Source organism: Anguilla rostrata, chromosome 13 (assembly GCF_018555375.3).
Source record: "Anguilla rostrata isolate EN2019 chromosome 13, ASM1855537v3, whole genome shotgun sequence".
Taxonomy (NCBI): Eukaryota; Metazoa; Chordata; class Actinopteri; order Anguilliformes; family Anguillidae; genus Anguilla; species Anguilla rostrata.
The window spans coordinates 11,263,864-11,281,158 of record NC_057945.1 but is presented as its reverse complement, the minus strand read 5'-3'; the positions used below and the strand labels follow the sequence as shown (position 1 = coordinate 11,281,158).

At 43.6% G+C, this 17,295-nt stretch overlaps 2 protein-coding genes across 2 annotated transcripts in view; one reads left to right on the top strand and one right to left on the bottom strand.

Moving 5' to 3' along the window:
- LOC135237099 (HIG1 domain family member 1A, mitochondrial-like) overlaps positions 1–17,295 on the bottom strand; it is a 193,315-nt gene that overhangs the window by 40,869 nt on the left and 135,151 nt on the right. The window lies entirely within an intron of this gene.
- avil (advillin) lies at positions 3,318–16,514 on the top strand. Its single transcript, XM_064305840.1, has 20 exons — positions 3,318–3,512; positions 4,098–4,190; positions 5,029–5,103; positions 6,094–6,290; positions 6,722–6,830; positions 7,457–7,567; positions 7,818–8,023; positions 8,588–8,666; positions 8,878–8,976; positions 9,557–9,710; positions 10,630–10,730; positions 11,257–11,394; positions 12,085–12,243; positions 12,375–12,554; positions 13,020–13,165; positions 13,815–13,959; positions 14,446–14,634; positions 15,425–15,493; positions 15,664–15,792; positions 16,026–16,514. The coding sequence occupies exons 2-20, from the start codon at positions 4,131–4,133 to the stop codon at positions 16,137–16,139; spliced, it is 2,460 nt and encodes an 819-aa protein (XP_064161910.1). The 5' UTR covers positions 3,318–3,512; positions 4,098–4,130; the 3' UTR covers positions 16,140–16,514.

The window sequence follows — 17,295 nt, the reverse complement described above, 5'->3', positions numbered from 1 at the left end:
CTGTGAGGCACTAGGGTCACTTAATACAAAATGATGAGAGGGAGGCCGGCTTTATGTCGTCCTTTGTATCAGCCTGAAATTAAATGTCATTTAAGTCTTGCCAGAATAACTGCTGCTAAAATATCATTTTGGGGAAAAAATGGAATTGCATTTCTGCTCTGAAAATTTTCTGTACCCACCTGCCTTTCTGGTGTGCCTACCAGTTGGAAGAGCTTTTTATTCTTCACTGGAGAGAATTTGCCACCCCCCTAACATTCTAGAATCCCAGCAGTTCTAATGATGGGCACAGCTGATATAGGGTTTAAATTGCTGCTAAACTGGTGCACAAAGTGTCAGTCATTGCAAAAATCAAGGCTCCAGAGCAACTTGTTCCTTCCATAAATGCAGGGCAACCACAGCGTGGAACCAACATGTCAGAAAGCGTTGTCATGGTTATGGCCCCTGATATTCTGACTTTGAGAGTATTGGCTTTCCGTGTTTCCCTAGTGAGTTGCAGGTCATAGATGATTGGTTACGACAAATATGTGTTTTATAAAATTAAGAGGTCCCTTAAGACATTGGGGGAAAAATCCTCCCGGATTTAGAGTATTCGTTAAAATATACTTTTGTAGCATTGATATTGTTTGTTTAGGGTTGCTACAGTGTTCAGCTGTGCCACGTCTAAGCAGAAACTGTGCATATAAACTCAAATATGTACGTAAAAGCCAAAAAGGTTGTTTTAATCTCTTGACGACAGCAACGATTCTAAATACTGTATTAGGATTGAACTATTCAAAAAGACTTGAAATGATGCCTAAGATCTGTAGAGTTGTATTTTTGAGCTTTTTGTAAAGCGTACAAAACATGCTGAAAGAGGTTCAACCAATGCAATAAACAATGATTATACAGAAGCGCTTGTGTTTTCTTGCGTGATTTGCACACTACGCTGTAGCTTGTTTATGATCCTGACTTTTGGCCAGCCTTCTAGACAGCTTCATAATGGGCACCTCAGCACAGAGAGATTTGCATGGAGCAAAAATAATATTCAAATTTAGATGTTGATATTTATCTGCTGCAAAAAGCCACTTTCTATGGAAGTGCACTCTACACATAGAGTTGAAAGGATATGGACTCATATTAATAAATGGCTTGCCAAGGTGTTCTGAATGGCCTTTTCTCATAAGCATTTATTACATTCTTATCTTCTTAATACAGAGGTGTGCCAAACAATTTCAGTACCTACATTCATAAAAGATTTTCTCTCTGTTTTTAGTAACGCTGAGGGTTACTAAAACCAGTATGCTGCCTGATTAGTGTCATGGGTTGTTTTGTAACCAAAATATGCCTAATTCCAAAATGTCATAAAATAGGTTTGTGCCAGTTTTACCGGTTAGCTCGATCCACCTCTGTAGGAATGCATTTCTTTTTCTTTTTCACTGGGAATATCGGAGTGATTGAATTGGCACACTTAACAGTGCTGGTCTCTTAGTTTTTGCCTGTAGTCTAAACAAGCTGTTTTTCTTTCGCAATGTTTTGTATTCTGATATTCTCCAGGAGGTTGCCTCAACTGCCTTTTAAGGGATAAGGGAACTATTTCCTCTGTACAAATATCTACATTAATAACCCATTAATGAGAGCGTGATTGTAAATGGGACTATGCAATAAAAGATTGATTGATTGATTGATTGATTAGGGACAGAAGGTCAACGGGAGGGTTGACTATTACAATTAGTTGCCTGGTCTGTAATCACATGACCATGTATGTATTTTGTTGTGAACAGTTGCAAAGCTGCACAGTTCAATCCATGCAGTTGACAGGAGGAAGCGCTCTTCTTGCTGGGCACCCATTGATATGAACCATTTCCTCATGCAGCCCACTTCCTTGACAACACAAATCAGAGGACAGGCTTCCTTGTATGCAGTAGTCCACCCATGGCTTGTTTTTACAAGGCTGCAGACTCAGACCTCACCATGGCAAATCATAAGGGCGCATATCAGCGCAATGTTTGCCATACGATGAGCATTCATTATCACAGGTTGATAAGGCATGCAATTTGACACGCACTGACTGGGGATGATAAAGGAAGTGAAAAAAGAAAATATGAAATCTAAAGTCATAACTGAATCCCAGTTTCTAAATTCTTTTCCACAGGGAAATGAGACGTGGGGGATTTGTATTGAGGTTTTAAAAGGGATTAATAAAGTGGATTACCAAGGATATTTCAAGCTGAGTTCTGTCAGCAGAGCAAGAAGGAATAAATAGAGATTAGTTCAGTTAGGTAGTTAAGTACATTTTGCAATGATGCTAGGAAGTATTTTTCCCACAGAGAGAATTTTAACGCATAAAACAGCTCACCAGGGCTCAGTAGAAGCAGAGACCATAACGAATGTTCAGGACCAGACTTTATGTAGTGCTGGATTCTTTCTGAACCATAGGCCAAATTAAGGGACTAGTTGTACTGAATGCCTGTTTTTGTCATCAAACTGTCTTTCTGATGTGTTTCTTATATATAAGCAGAGTTGTCTGCCTCTTTTCACGTATATACAATTTGTTAGACGATGTTGTTCAGTTGCTTGGACCACGATACCGTTTGGCTCTCAAACATCCCAGAATGCCTTGAGTTCAGTGTCATTGCACAGAAGCAGCGATGAAGCAGTAACTTCCTTGGATCTTAGCATTACCCTCAGCCTTGACTTGCATATGCATCACTCAGAAAGGCCGTACCTTAAAAGTGTTCACTAACTAAATTTGTTTAATTTTACTGTTTTCAGTCAATTTATTTCGATATAGCTAAGTCCTACTCATATCTCCCTTAGTCTGCTTAAAACAGTAGATCTATACTTCTAGAAGCAACCATTTAGATTAGAGCAGCCATTAGCTGGAAGGAATGGCATATGGTACAGTTCTCAAAACAAGGAAAGTATTTTATAGTCGATAGGCTTTGAAGCCATTTAAAGCAGCATCTTGTTTACATCACTGAATGATGCAATAATCGAGTGCTCTAATTGAGGCTCGGCACTGGGTGCAGAGGCTGAAAGTGAATCTCTGGCCCGGCTAAGTGGCTGATGCTAATGTTGAAGCTACAGCACCATGGCAGCCCCCTGTTTTATTAATTATTAAAGTGCAGCAAAAAAAAAAATCAATACAATCATGGCAAGCTGCCAATGCGGAGACGGCCGTTTCCTGGTAGGCGAGGTTAATGGTTCCCTGTCTGGCTCTCCGTCCCCCCTAGCGCCAGCATCCCGTTTCTGCAGCCCCGTTCCACGCCGTGCTCTCTTCTCATTTGCCTGTGGCGCACTGCATCTTGCCATTTTCTAAACACTGATTGGCCTGAAAGATAGGAAAGGCCTCGCGCATGCAAAAACCAGGCAAATCACTCCAGCCTCCAGAAGGCAAGTCTCTGGCACGTCGCTCGGCAGTTTCGTCGAATCCCTCCGGACGGCAGCTTCGAACCTCGAGACCGAGACGAGTCGAGCTGACACTTCTGGGCTGGAGGCTTCCGCTTGAACCCCTGACTCCTTCCCTCCATAAGGTACGGCCCCAGGTGGAGCCCCACTTCCCTCCGCACAGTGATTTAAGCGGGTGAACTACAGCACCGGCTGTCCGTGGGACAATCGTCTGATTGCTTTTGGTGATGACTAGCAATTTCATCTCTAGAGTGACTGTGTATTTAACTGCTGTAGAGAAGATAAGCCCCTGCCAGAGGTAATGTATTTCTACGTTTTGATGTTTTTTCTTGCACTTTTTTACAAACTGTAGGTAATCAGTGGCAGAGGACGGATATTTAAATCACAGTCCGGGATACAGGCAAATGCTACGTGGGGACACACCCGTTTTCTCTTGCCTATAAACACACATTCTCAACCAGTCCGGTGTTTTTCTGTCTATAGTCATGCTGACATATTAAGAACTAAATAAGCACTGTCATTGTTTGTAGTTATGTCATACACCAGAAAAGCTTTGATTTTTAAAATGTTTGAGTGTCATCTCAGATATGTCACTCTGAGTTACCCGGGTGTCGAAAAAGACTTGTTAAAACTGTAAATAAAAATTATCTGCCTTCTCTGTACAGTTCAAAATCCCAGTTAGGCTGATGGTCAGGCAAATCTTTTCTCAGACTGGAACTGGACATCTGAAAATTTGAAACAAAATGGAGCACACATTCCGAGCAGTCACTAACAACCCGGGACTAATCATCTGGCGGATTGAGGTACTGTGAGTCTGTGGTTTGTGTCAATGTGTCAGTACATGGCGGATTGAGGTACTGTGAGTCTGTGGTTTGTGTCGATGTGTCAGTACATGGCGGATTGAGGTACTGTGAATCTGTGGTTTGTGTTGTGTCAGACGTGTTTGAGGTACTGTGGTCGGTTGCGATGTGTCAGTACATGGCGGATTGAGGTACTGTGAGTCTGTGGTTTGTGTCGATGTGTCAGTACATGGCGGATTGAGGTACTGTGAATCTGTGGTTTGTGTCGATGTGTCAGTACATGGCGGATTGAGGTACTGTGAGTCTGTGGTTTGTGTCGATGTGTCAGTACATGGCGGATTGAGGTACTGTGAATCTGTGGTTTGTGTCGATGTGTCAGTACATGGCGGATTGAGGTACTGTGAATCTGTGGTTTGTGTCGATGTGTCAGTACATGGCGGATTGAGGTACTGTGAGTCTGTGGTTTGTGTTGATGTGTCAGTGCTTGGGAGGGTGTGTGGAAAGCTGTGTGTGCAAATGTGCATTCAGGAGGGTGACTGTAAATGTGTCTGTGTGTCTCAATGGTCAGAGGTAGGAGGAAGTTAATGTTTTGCGATTGAGGGAGGTTGTGTGAGTGCTGGAGGGTGTGAGTGTGTGTTTGGGCGAATGCATATTTACCTGTGTGTGTGGTGTGTGTGTGCATTTATGTGTGAAAGAGGCTGGTTGTGTATTTATGTCTTGTTATGTGTTTCTGTGAGTGGATGCGTGTAATTGTGTATGAGAGTGTGTATGTGTGTGTGTGTATGGATATAGGTGGCTTTAACATTCAAACACAGCTGTGTGTTATGTTGTTCTCTCACAGAAAATGGAGCTGGTTCAGGTCCCGGAGAAGTCCCATGGGAATTTCTTTGAAGGAGACTGCTACGTATTACTCTCTGTGAGTCCCGCATCTTCAGCAAGCACTGCTCTGGTCGCTTTTTAATGGGGCTAGAGCCAAGGAGTCCATTTAACTCAGTCTGCCACTTAAATACCATCTGCTTGCAGATATGTGCTGTTCTTATCGCTTTTCTGCAGACATTGCATATCCAATAATGTGTTTAGTTTGGTCAAAGAGTTCATGTCCTAGCCTATAGATGTTGAATATCTCACCAATTGTCCTGGCAGGACATCATACAGCCCTTTCTTGATTATACAGGAAATCTTAATACTACTTATTCATTAGGAAAAATACAATATCCAGTATCTACATTATTTTATATTACATTGCATTGTGTACTTTGAACAGATGCTTTTATCCAGAGCAACTTAAAATATAGGAAAAACAAAAAGTGCATTTGCCTGATTAATACGATTAACAGTGCCAGGCTTGCAACGAACAACTTAATCAGACTGCACTGTCAGCTGTTGGAAAATGATGTCAGGCTATTATCCTCATTAAGTAAGTCAATATTTAAAAATCATTCTGTGCAATGGCCCGCATAATTTGCAACACACCTGTCATGACTCATAAAAATGGCGTTTGGTACCGTCAGGTCTATGTAGATTTGCTGTATTGCAGGGTTTGCTTTATGTACCTTCAGGTTTATGGAAAGGTTTGTTTACCATGGATATTTGTTTGAGTCACTATTCTCCCTCTCACACACATTTGCTCTCTCTCTCTCTCTCTCTCTCTCTCTCTTTCTCTCTTTGACTCTCTTGTTTTCTCGTGTTCAATTCGAAAGAAAAAAAAAAGCTCATAAACAAATCTAGTTAAAAATGTGTCACTGTCACGTAGGCTGTGGTCGACAGTGTAGAATGGCAGTGTAATTCCAGCCCTGCCCCCAACGTGCTCTGTCCCTACTGGCAATGTTAAGACATTTAGAATGAGCCCCAGTGCAATTTTGTGACAGAAAATGTGTTTTTCCTGTTTGAAATCCTCTCTCCTCAGACCAATAAAGTTGGCATCTCGTCGTCTCAACACATTCACTACTGGATCGGGTCCCAGGCCAGCCAGGACGAGCAGGGAGCGGCCGCCCTCTACACCGTGCAGCTGGACGAGTACCTCGGCTGTGTGCCCATCCAGCACCGGGAGGTCCAGAACCACGAATCGGACCGCTTCCGTGGATACTTTAAGCAAGGCGTCATGTGAGTGCCAGACCAAGACATACACTGCGATGAATTGATCAGTCTCAATACATTTTTTAAACAAGATCCTGAAGGAAGGTCCTGAACAGCAGCATTGGCATATATTTAAACTCAACTTCATAAGAACCCAGGACATATTTAACGAGTAAATATGTTTTCTGTAATCCACTTAAAACATGACCAAATATACGGGCAAATATGGAGACCAAGTGATTTAACCTAAAAACCTACATTAAAAACTTAATGTACCCAGGAACTACTGTTATTTAATTAGACTGTCATTGGTAAGTGTGTATAATACAGTTTTTCATACATTTTCATACATGACCTCAAACTCTCGTGGCAGTTTTAGAACCATTGCATTACAAATACGTGTAACTGCCATTTGTGTTCAAAGACACGAGTGAAGTGTTTTCTCTTGTGTCCCACAGCTACAAGAAGGGCGGGATTTCCTCTGGCATGAAGCACACGGAGACAAACAGCTACGACATCAAACGGCTTCTGCACGTGAAAGGGAAGAAGAGAGTCACGGCCATGGAGGTGGGAGACGTTTACACGCAACAGACCGCGGATGCAAATCCCGTTCAAGAGGGCAACAGTATTCGCTGGTTTTGTTGTTGTTGCAGCGCTTAAAAGGTTTCGTTTTGGCCATCGCTACGTTGAAGAGTCAAAGTAACTTGTTTCTAAAGCCGAGCTGTTGATTAAAAACCTGCAAACACTGCAGCACTCAAGGAACTGCGCACCCTTACTATAGACAGTATAGACAGACGCTTCACATAGCTCTTAATGCTCTGATGTAACACTTCATGTAATTCTAATGGTTCCCCTGAAAGAACTTTGTCTAACTAAAGGCTATTGCCAGAATCACACAAATGGGTTCCGGAATGCAGGCAGTCCAAAACTGAGAGGTCTATGTTCCCGTAGGATCCAGGACAAATTAAGCAGTGTTTAAGTGTCTTGGTTTTGTGTAATGTTGGTATGAATAAACGTACAATCTTTATTCATACCAGCACACCCTCTCCATAATCAATTTTTTCTCCTCCGTGGTTTCTAAATGGATGAGCTAGCTGAGTACAGTCATTAGGAGAATTTCTCAACCGCTGAAAGAAACAACTGGTCGCAAAGCTTGACATTTTTGAGTCTGCATTTTGATTCCTATCCTGTAGGTGGAGTTGAGCTGGAAGAGCTTCAATCTCGGCGATGTCTTTCTTCTGGACACCGGAAAGGTCATCGTTCAGTGGAATGGACCAAACAGCAACAAGCAAGAGAGGCTAAAGGTGCGTTGAGCTAATCACGTCACTAAAAAACAATCACACTGTAAAGATGGAGGGAGCTAACTGCATCCCCTAGCTTAGAATGCACGTTAGCAGCCAAGTAGCGCTGCATTAGAATAGAGGCTCGTTTGGTCCATCAGTTGCCTGCAAATTGCTGAGCGAGAAGAAGTGGTGGCTGGCTGTCTGTGCTCCTAAGAAAATGCATGCTAGCGCGTGAAGACATGGTAGAGACGGTTACTTCTGTGGTTCCCAGGGGATGATTCTGGCAAAGGACATCCGGGACCGAGAGCGAGGGGGCCGGGCGGAGGTCGGGGTGGTCGAGGGCGACGCCGAGGAAAACTCCCCCAAGCTGATGGAAATGCTGACCAGCGTCCTCGGCGAGCGGGCCAATGCGCTGCCTGCGGGGACTCCAGATGAGGCCACGGACCAGGAGCAGAAGGCCCAGCTCACTCTTTATCAGTGAGTCAAAGCACAGCAGAGGCAGGAGCAGAAGGCCCAGCTCACTCTTTATCAGTGAGTCAAAGCAGAGCAGAGGCAGGAGCAGAAGGCCCAGCTCACTCTTTATCAGTGAGTCAAAGCAGAGCAGAGGCAGGAGCAGAAGGCCCAGCTCACTCATTATCAGTGAGTCAAAGCAGAGCAGAGGCAGGAGCAGAAGGCCCAGCTCACTCTTTATCAGTGAGTCAAAGCAGAACAGAGGCAGGAGCAGAAGGCCCAGCTCACTCTTTATCAGTGAGTCAAAGCAGAGCAGAGGCAGGAGCAGAAGGCCCAGCTCACTCTTTATCAGTGAGTCAAAGCAGAGCAGAGGCAGGAGCAGAAGGCCCAGCTCACTCTTTATCAGTGAGTCAAAGCAGAGCAGAGGCAGGAGCAGAAGGCCCAGATCACTCTTTTTCAGTGGCCTACAAAACTTGGAGAAAAAAAGAGGGGAGAAAAATCAGGTTTAAAAAACTGCTGAGATGAACTTATACCCTTTATGGCAGCAGCAATTCACATATAATGACCCCCCCCTCACCCTGTCTCCCCCAGTGTGTCTGATGCCAATGGTCAGATGAAAGTCACCGAGATTGCCACCCGACCCTTGGTTCAGGACTTGCTAAATCATGATGTGAGTTTCTGCCTAGCACTGTGGAAACAGGAATCCATTTTCTTTTACACCATGTACATCAGCAGTCACAAGTAAGCCAGAATCGTTCATTATTAGCTATGAGCATTCCTATGTTAGGCGGCACATACAAAGTCCGAACATGTTGTGCATTGAGGAACAGTGTGGCCAAATGTTTGTGTCCTGTGCCTGAGCCTGGCACATTGTTTTACAGGACTGCTACTTCCTGGATCAGGGAGGCGTGAAGATCTTCGTGTGGAAAGGGAAGAAGGCAAACAAAGCCGAGAGACAGGCAGCCATGTCCAGAGCTATGGTGCGTAGGACATCCTCACGGATCCATCACAGATATGATAGATAAGATATGATATTCAATAAAGGGAGAGTCTGCATATCCAGCAGGACTTCTAGCCCATTTGCCAATGAAGGAGACTTTAGCACGCTGGAGTTAATCGTTAGTCTTTTTATAGTAATAGCTAAGCTTACAGTCAGGAGACCTTTTATTAGAACAGTAATGAACTTCTCTTGACCAAAAGCTTGAATGTTACAGAGACTTGCAATAAATCCAAGTGTGAGGATATGATTAATCCAAACAAATTTCTAAATTTAATAGACTTCTCCCTCAGTGGCCCAGCTCTTAGTGCGAATAATTGCTTCTTGAATTTTAATATAAATGAAGTTCAACCAGAATGTTGTAAATGAGGATATTTGTAATATACATCTTATGTTTTTTAAAATTATGTAGCGCTATCACAGAATAAATATGTAAGCACTCGTAGTTTAACAATTTGCCTAAATGCCTAAATGCCTAAATGCCGTGCAGTGCTGCCCAGATAAGACGTTCCACAGCACAGCAAACCACAGCGCAGCTAACCACAGTGCCCTCTACTGTTCAGGAGTTCATGAGGATGAAGAACTACCCGACCACCACAAATCTGGAGATGGTGAACGACGGGGGCGAGTCCACGCTCTTTAAGCAGCTGTTCCAGAGCTGGAGGGTGAAGGAGCAGACTGCAGGAATGGGCAGGACTCACACCGTGGGCAAAGTTGGTAAGAGGGCGGGGCAAATCCGGGTTCCTCAAAGACACTCCCTGCACTGTTTCCCAATCCCAGCCAATTTCGTAGATCAGTTTACTTAATGGAACCCAACACATAAGTCACTTTAGAGTAAAGTTACATTTAAAAATGAATAAGCCACTTGATCCCCTGTTATTTTCAATTCAAATTGTTGTGTGTTTGGGCATTATGTTGAGCCATGTTTATACATCTTCAGTCTTCAAAGTTATGGCTGAAGGAATTAAAGATTCCTAAAAGAATAATATCAACATATATTTAACATGTATCTGTTGCAATATTTATATATTAAAAGTCTAGTTAAATTTTGCCATGTGTTTTAATGCATGTTGATCTGGACCATCTTTACACACTGGACCAGAATTCAAAGATTTGTAGTATTACATTACATTACATTACAGGCATTTAGCAGACGCTCTTATCCAGAGCGACTTACACAACTTTTTTACATAGCACTTTTACATTGTATCCATTTATACAGCTGGATAGATACTGAAGCAATGCAGGTTAAGTACCTTGCTCAAGGGTACAACGGCAGTGTCCTTACTCGGGAATCGAACCTGCGACCTTTCGGTTACAAGCGCAGTTCCTTACCCACTGTGCCACACTCCGTCCTATGTATAATTAAATTGATAATTAATGTTTTAATCCTTATATGCTTTATGCAATATTGTATGTATTAACTACTTGTAATTGTATTAGTAGTTGAGGTAAGTTGTGTGGTGTATTTTAAATGTTTATATGCTGTCTACTTGGCCATAGCATAGCTGATAATAGTTTTTTTCTTGATCTTAGTGTGTATCACCTGATTAAATAAACAAAAAAATGTACATAAATCAAACAAAAAATAAATGTTAGTCCTGACAGTACTGATCCACTCCCTGGTATGTTCCAGCCAAGGTCTCCCAGGAGAAGTTTGATATCACGCAGATACATGCCATGCCAGAGGTCGCAGCTAAGGAGCGCGTTGTTGATGACGGTTCTGGAGAGGTGGAGGTGAGAAGCTCTTTGCCTCCTAATGCCAGAGGTCTGGATCCAATCAACATTTATATATTAACACTGAACAAATGCTAGTGTCATTATTATTCAAACATAGTTTTCAACACTTTTGCTGACTGCTGGTCTCGGTCGATTGGCAAAATGTTTGGGAATAAAAAAACACAAGATTACTCTTGTCTGCTAGTTAAGGTTAAAAACAATTGTTGATTGTATCCATACTATGGCCATCTAAATGACATTATAGAAATCCATCACTGACCTATTAAGACAACAGGACACCCTGGAAAACCACCACCAAAGTGCTATCCCTTTAACTGAGCAGATTTAACCACCGCTTCCTGTCTGATATTAAGGGCCTGGTAAAACCCTGGGCCGTGTGTGAATCAGTGCACTAGCCTACTGTTGGGTATACAAGTTTTATGCAAGTTGTATGGTACTTGTATAATCAATATACTGGTTGACTGGAATCCCCCAGTCCTGTGGATTCACATACTGTACACTGAGCTCATTGCGTGGTGCTCAGGTGTGGCGGATCGAGGACCTGGAGCTAGCCCCTGTTGACCTGGAGACGTACGGCTACTTCTACGGCGGAGACTGTTACCTGATCCTTTACACCTACGAGGTCTACAACAAGAAGCGATACCTCCTGTACACCTGGCAGGTATGTCAGCTGCTGCCACCTTCTGGGGGGAACGGGAACAAATGGAGACCTTATTTTAAGACACAGGTCCTCGATCTTATCCAGAAAGGGCCGGTGTGGGTGCAGACTTTTGCTTCAACCAAGCAGTAACACACCTGATTCTACTAATCAAGGTGCTTAGCAAAGGCTCTAGTGGTTGATTAGTAGAATCAGTAGTGAAAGCCTACTGTGGATAAATTTAACATACTGTCTTTCTTTTTGTGGAAAATTACAAAGAAGACTTGTTTTGAGTGTATATCTTTATGTCTAGTGCCTTATCTTAGTTTACGAGCTGCCCAACATATAGTTTGGGCATGTTGTCATATATGTAACCTCCCATGTTCAATTAGTTCCCTTAGAGAAAGATTTATTGTTGTTCCTTATCTCTGTAACTGTAAGCTTCTCTGTCTGTCTAGAAGGTATAAAACTTGCTGAGTAAACTGCTAATTTTCAGAGAGCTACACAGGACCGCAGACTCTGTATTTCTCTCCATGATATCATATATCATATATTAATATATGATATCATGGAGAGAAATGCATGATTGAAGTCTCCATGAAGAGCTGAGTTATTCTCCCACACCTACACCCACACTGGCTCTTTCTGGATGCGGCCTGTTTTAAGAAGCCGTGGGCTGCGTAAGATCAGCCTGACGCGGTTCGGTTCTGTCAGGGCCGCCATGCTTCTCAGGACGAGGTGACGGCCATGGCCTTCCAGGCGGTCGCCGTGGACGAGCGGCACGGCGGCGAGCCCGTGCAGGTGCGGGTCACCATGGGGAAGGAGCCGCGGCACTTCATGTCGATGTTCAAGGGCAAGATGGTCATATTTGAGGTGAGCACCCGCCCGTTAAATGCCCAAAAACTTGTTGCCCTGACAAACAAGCGAGGGAATGGAGCTAAAGTTCTGGACGCTGCTGCTGAATTTAAACTTCTTTCGTTTTTGGTCCCTTTCTGTTCTCTCAGGGCGGCACCTCCAGAAAGGGCGGGTCGGCACCAGAGCCTCCGGTCCGCTTGTTCCAGGTCAGGGGCTCGGAGCCGAGCAACACCAAGGCCATCGAGGTTCCGGCGATGGCCTCCTCGCTGAACTCCAATGACATATTCCTGCTGCACAGCGACAGCGCCAGATACATTTGGTGTGGGAAGGTGAGTGGGAGAGAGGGAGAGATAGAGAAAAAAAGGAGAGGGAGAGATGGAGAAAGAGATTTGTAATATATCTCTCATCATTTTTTCTCAAGTTTTATTTTCCTTGTACAAGGTTATTGGTTTCGCAGCCACAATTGCACTTTTTTCCTTTATTTTCTTTCTTTGAACAAAACAACAGATCCCCACCCTCACACAAGCATGGGCCAAACAGGCACTCTCACACGTCTCGCACGTCATTTTAGCCATTTAACCAGCGCTTTTATCAGAGCTACTTACACAGCTTATATGATATATATATATATATAACACATTTGTACGTACGTCTAGCAGTACCCTACCAAAGAATCAAACCTCAATTGCTTAACAATTTCACTGTACTGCCAGCCAGTACAGTCCTATGCTACTTTATTACATTTGAGAGAGATTACGGTAGTCAGTTAAGATGATGCCGGTTTGGTGTGACAGGGCTGCAGTGGGGATGAGCGGGCTATGGCCAAGGAGCTGAGCGCTGCCATTGGCAAAGGCTCTGAGGAGATTGTGCCTGAGGGGATGGAACCTGTGGAGTTCTGGAGCCTTCTCGGCGGGAAGGCACCTTACGCCAATGACAAGAGGTAACAACCCCACACCCTTCTGGTCGAGCTGGTTCAGGCCAGTCAACCAAAAAATGAACAGCGTAAGCAAGAGCCTATCTTTAGGGCCATCTTTCTGGGTTGTGCACAGCAAGGACCTGGTCCAAAAATTGATTTGTTTTAAATGGGGAGACTGTATAGACTCAATGAATACACTAATATGAAATACACTACACAAATCCCCCTGTACGGCTCAGTTCTCCAAAATGACATTTTCTGTGCTGTGATTTCATCTCTATATGTAACCCTCTCTGCTTTCTTTTCCCCGTTTGAACAAATTGAAAAAAATACATAAGGATGCCAGATATTCTGTTCTTTAAAACAGTGACTCTCACACCATAAAATGCTTTGTTAAGATCTTTGTTAAGAATATTATTTTAATGTGGCTCCACTTAAATCGTATATAGAGGAATAAAGAGTTATTTTGGCACAATCATTCACTGTGCGCTCAGCCGTTGGCATCAGAATGCCAAATGAATAGTTAACGATGTGCAGCAAGTCATATTTTCACCAATCAAAACAGCAGTGAAATGGTTGACTGCGTTTAGTTCCAGCATGGATGATCAGTGTCTGCGTAAGACCTCCACAGTGTTGGTGTGTACACGGGGTGTTTGTGTTTGTACTTTCAAAGGTTACAGCAAGAGGTGTTGGATCACCAGCCCCGCCTCTTTGAGTGCTCCAATAAGACGGGCCGATTCATTGTCACTGAGGTGACACATTTCACCCAGGACGACCTCAGTGAGGATGATGTCATGCTTTTGGACACGTGGGATCAGGTAATGTCCTCGGTGTGCTGCACGCACGTCCAAAGACTATGGGATTCAAAAAAAGAGAAAAGTAGGCAGCCCCATAAAGCAAAGCACAGAGGTACAAATTGTACAAATTGTAAGTTTTATTTCAGCCTGGTATCTTTAGACAGATATGTCACTCTGCAGATGCGTGAATGAATATCAGCATTTTTTTAGCATCTCAGCAGATAACTATCCAAAACAGCCTGTTTAGCAGCTCGCACAAAGGTAGAGCAGCACTGCCACACCTTGGTTTTTATCCCGCAACCTTTGGAACACAAGCTCAGGTCCCTAACCTGTGCACTGCACTGCGCATTTTACATTTTCATATTTGCAAATATGCATGCAAATGCACACATGTAAAACAACTCCCGTAACAGACTGGTTACATTTCTTACTTTGTATTCTGCCCATGTACTGCCTCAGGCACTGCCTGCAGTGTGCGATCAGGTGACCTTGCGTGTGGTTTTCCAGGTCTTTCTGTGGATCGGAAACGAGGCCAGAGAGGAGGAACGCAAAGAGGCGGTGGCGACCAGTCAGGAGTACCTGCGCACCCACCCGGGCTCCAGGGACCCCGACACCTCCATCATCGTCATCAAGCAAGGGTTCGAGCCGCCCACGTTCACCGGCTGGTTCACCGCATGGGACTCTTCAAAGTGGAGCGTGAGTGACACCCGACCTCTGACCCCTGTCCGTCTCCTAGCCTAGCCTCCCGGCTGCGTGTGAGCGTGAGTGCCACCCCCATCCGGCCCCTGTCCGTCTCCTAGCCTAGCCTCCCCGCTGCATGTGAGCGTGAGTGCCACCCCCCTCCGACCCCTGTCCGTCTCCTAGCCTAGCCTCCCGGCTGCGTGTGAGCGTGAGTGCCACCCCCCTCCGACCCCTGTCCGTCTCCTAGCCTAGCCTCCCGGCTGCGTGTGAGCGTTCGGTGGCAACCCGCGCATGCCGCCCGTAACCCGCTCACTCCTCGTGTGGCGATGTATTATAGCCACCAACAAAATGAGCAGGCGAAACTCCCGCTCTGTTTGATCACCTTCTGTTAGTTTAGAACATGGCCGTCGCTAGGGTCCTGGAGCGCAGTCGGTAAGTGAGGCTGTGTATGTCCACAGCCTTTGCAATGCTTACATGTTCACTAATGTCCACTGCTGTCTGTTTCCTCCCCCTTGTCATGCCCCCTCATGAGTGTGGACATGTGAAATATATGCACCATTCCAAGTCATTTTTGTTACTTTTGCTAAGTGAACATGCTGCAGCATCCCATTAGAACACTGCTTGTTTGGCTTTTGTGAGACCTGTGCTCAGAGTTTTTTATGTAATTTAGCTTCATAGTCATTTCAGGAAGTGTGTGTTCACAGATGCGGAGAGAGCGTACACTTTGTATGTGTGACTTGGCTTTTCTATATTGAAAATGTTTTTGTTGAGATTGTTATGTTACCTCAGGCTGTTTCTGTTTCAGGAGGGAAAGACGTATGAGCAACTGAAGCAAGAGCTGGGGGACATAGCGTCTGTTTCCACAGTCACAGTTGTAAGGCCATCTTTATTGTTATCAACATTGAATATACTCACGCTTCCAGTGAACCAACAAATCAAAAGATAGTCACTCTGCAAATACACCAGGAAATGCAAGAGCCATTTTGAAGGTGCTAATTTATACTTGTGTAATATATAATTTATATTTTTAATTGCGCTCTTCAGGATGAAAATGGGAGTTCTGAGACAGAGGTTGCTGAGGCTCAGGAGGATTTTCAGACTTATCCCCCTGAAGATCTGCTCAATAAACTGGCCCATGAGCTTCCCGAGGGTGTGGACCCTGCCCGCAAAGAGGTGTGGTTTTCAAAACTCCATGGGTTCTGTTTGAAATGCATTCTCAATAATTGGTGAGACCATGCGTGATGATTTCTCTCTCTAAAGAAAAAAGTGCAATTGTGGCTGCACAACCAATAATCTTGTACAAGAAAAATATAACTTGAGAAAAATAATGAGATATATATTACAAATATCTCTCTCTCTCTGCCTCTCTCTCTCTCTCTCTGCCTCACTCTCTCTCTCTCTCTCAGAAATATTTGTCAGACGAGGACTTCTGTGACGTGTTCGGAATCACCAAAGATGAATTTTTCAGTCTGCCTCAGTGGAAGCAGCTGAACATGAAGAAAAGCAAAGGCCTCTTTTAAGAGGAGAATTCCATTGTGTATTTCATTTATATTTTTTACTTATTTTGCTAAATATTTTTAAATCATGTTTCAAAAAAATGTTTGGATTATAAAAATAGCTTTCCTGCCTGACCTCTCCTAAATATATGTCTATTTATCAAAGCTCATGTGTAATAAACACTAATTTGTTTAGCCTATGCATTTGTTTGACTCAGGGCAATGAAAAGTTACAGGTGTTGATTCTGTACCCTGTTTTGTGCTTTACAAATATCCATAGATCCTCAGAATTGCACAGCACCATTAGAAATGTAAAGTGAATATTGTGTTATAAAATATGAATAAAATATCAAGGAAACAAACGGGGAGCTGAAACCATCTGTCAATGTCTGCAAACAACATTTTGTCATGTCTTTGATTTATGATATTTTCATTTTAAAATATTACTTAAAAGAGCAGCAGTGTAGCATAATGGGTAAGGAACTGAGCTTCTCACCGAAAGATTGCAGGTTCAGTTCTCATGGTTGCACACCATGTAGTAGCCTTGACCAGGGTACTTAGGCTGAATTACTTCAGCATATATCTAGCTGTATAAATGCATGATTCATTAAAAATGCAACAGCTTGGTAAGTCACGCTGGATAAGTGTCTGCTAAATGCCAGTAACATTAATAAAAGAAACAGCAACCTTTTGTAATCAGTTTAAGAGCATACATACAAACATGCCTTAAGAGGACAAACTGCGCTTGTACTGTCACTAAAGCTATCCATTTTATTAATTTATGCTGCAGACCTGGATGTTAGGCTGCACAGCATGAGCAGCTGAAGTGGTCGGTGGCAGACTCATTCACAAGCACTGACCTTGGATCAGTATCTGTCATTCACACTGAGTCATTTGTGTGCAATCTGTTTAAAGTTTAAACATTGCATTGCAAATGTACACTACAAGGTGAGGTGTTGTCTTACATGTTTCACTGCACAATACAACTGCTTCAATGCCACAAAGAAGCTTATAAAACTGAAAGTCCAGTCCCTTTCAATTACATTCACCTTGTTTACTTGGCAAGTATGTGTGAACTTCCTCACAAGTGTGGGTGGGTGTTCTGAGACTGGCTTAGTTTCTCCGTGCAGATGTGCAAGGAGCAACCGATCAGACCACACAGATTTGCCTATAATTTACT

Excerpts from the sequence above, each read along its gene's own strand:
- avil (XM_064305840.1), top strand. The coding sequence starts at position 4,131 with ATGGAGCACACATTCCGAGCAGTCACTAACAACCCGGGACTAATCATC. Across the intron at positions 12,555-13,019 it reads GATACATTTGGTGTGGGAAG|GGCTGCAGTGGGGATGAGCG; the intron begins GTGAGTGGGAGA and ends TTGGTGTGACAG. Across the intron at positions 15,494-15,663 it reads CTGTTTCCACAGTCACAGTT|GATGAAAATGGGAGTTCTGA; the intron begins GTAAGGCCATCT and ends TGCGCTCTTCAG.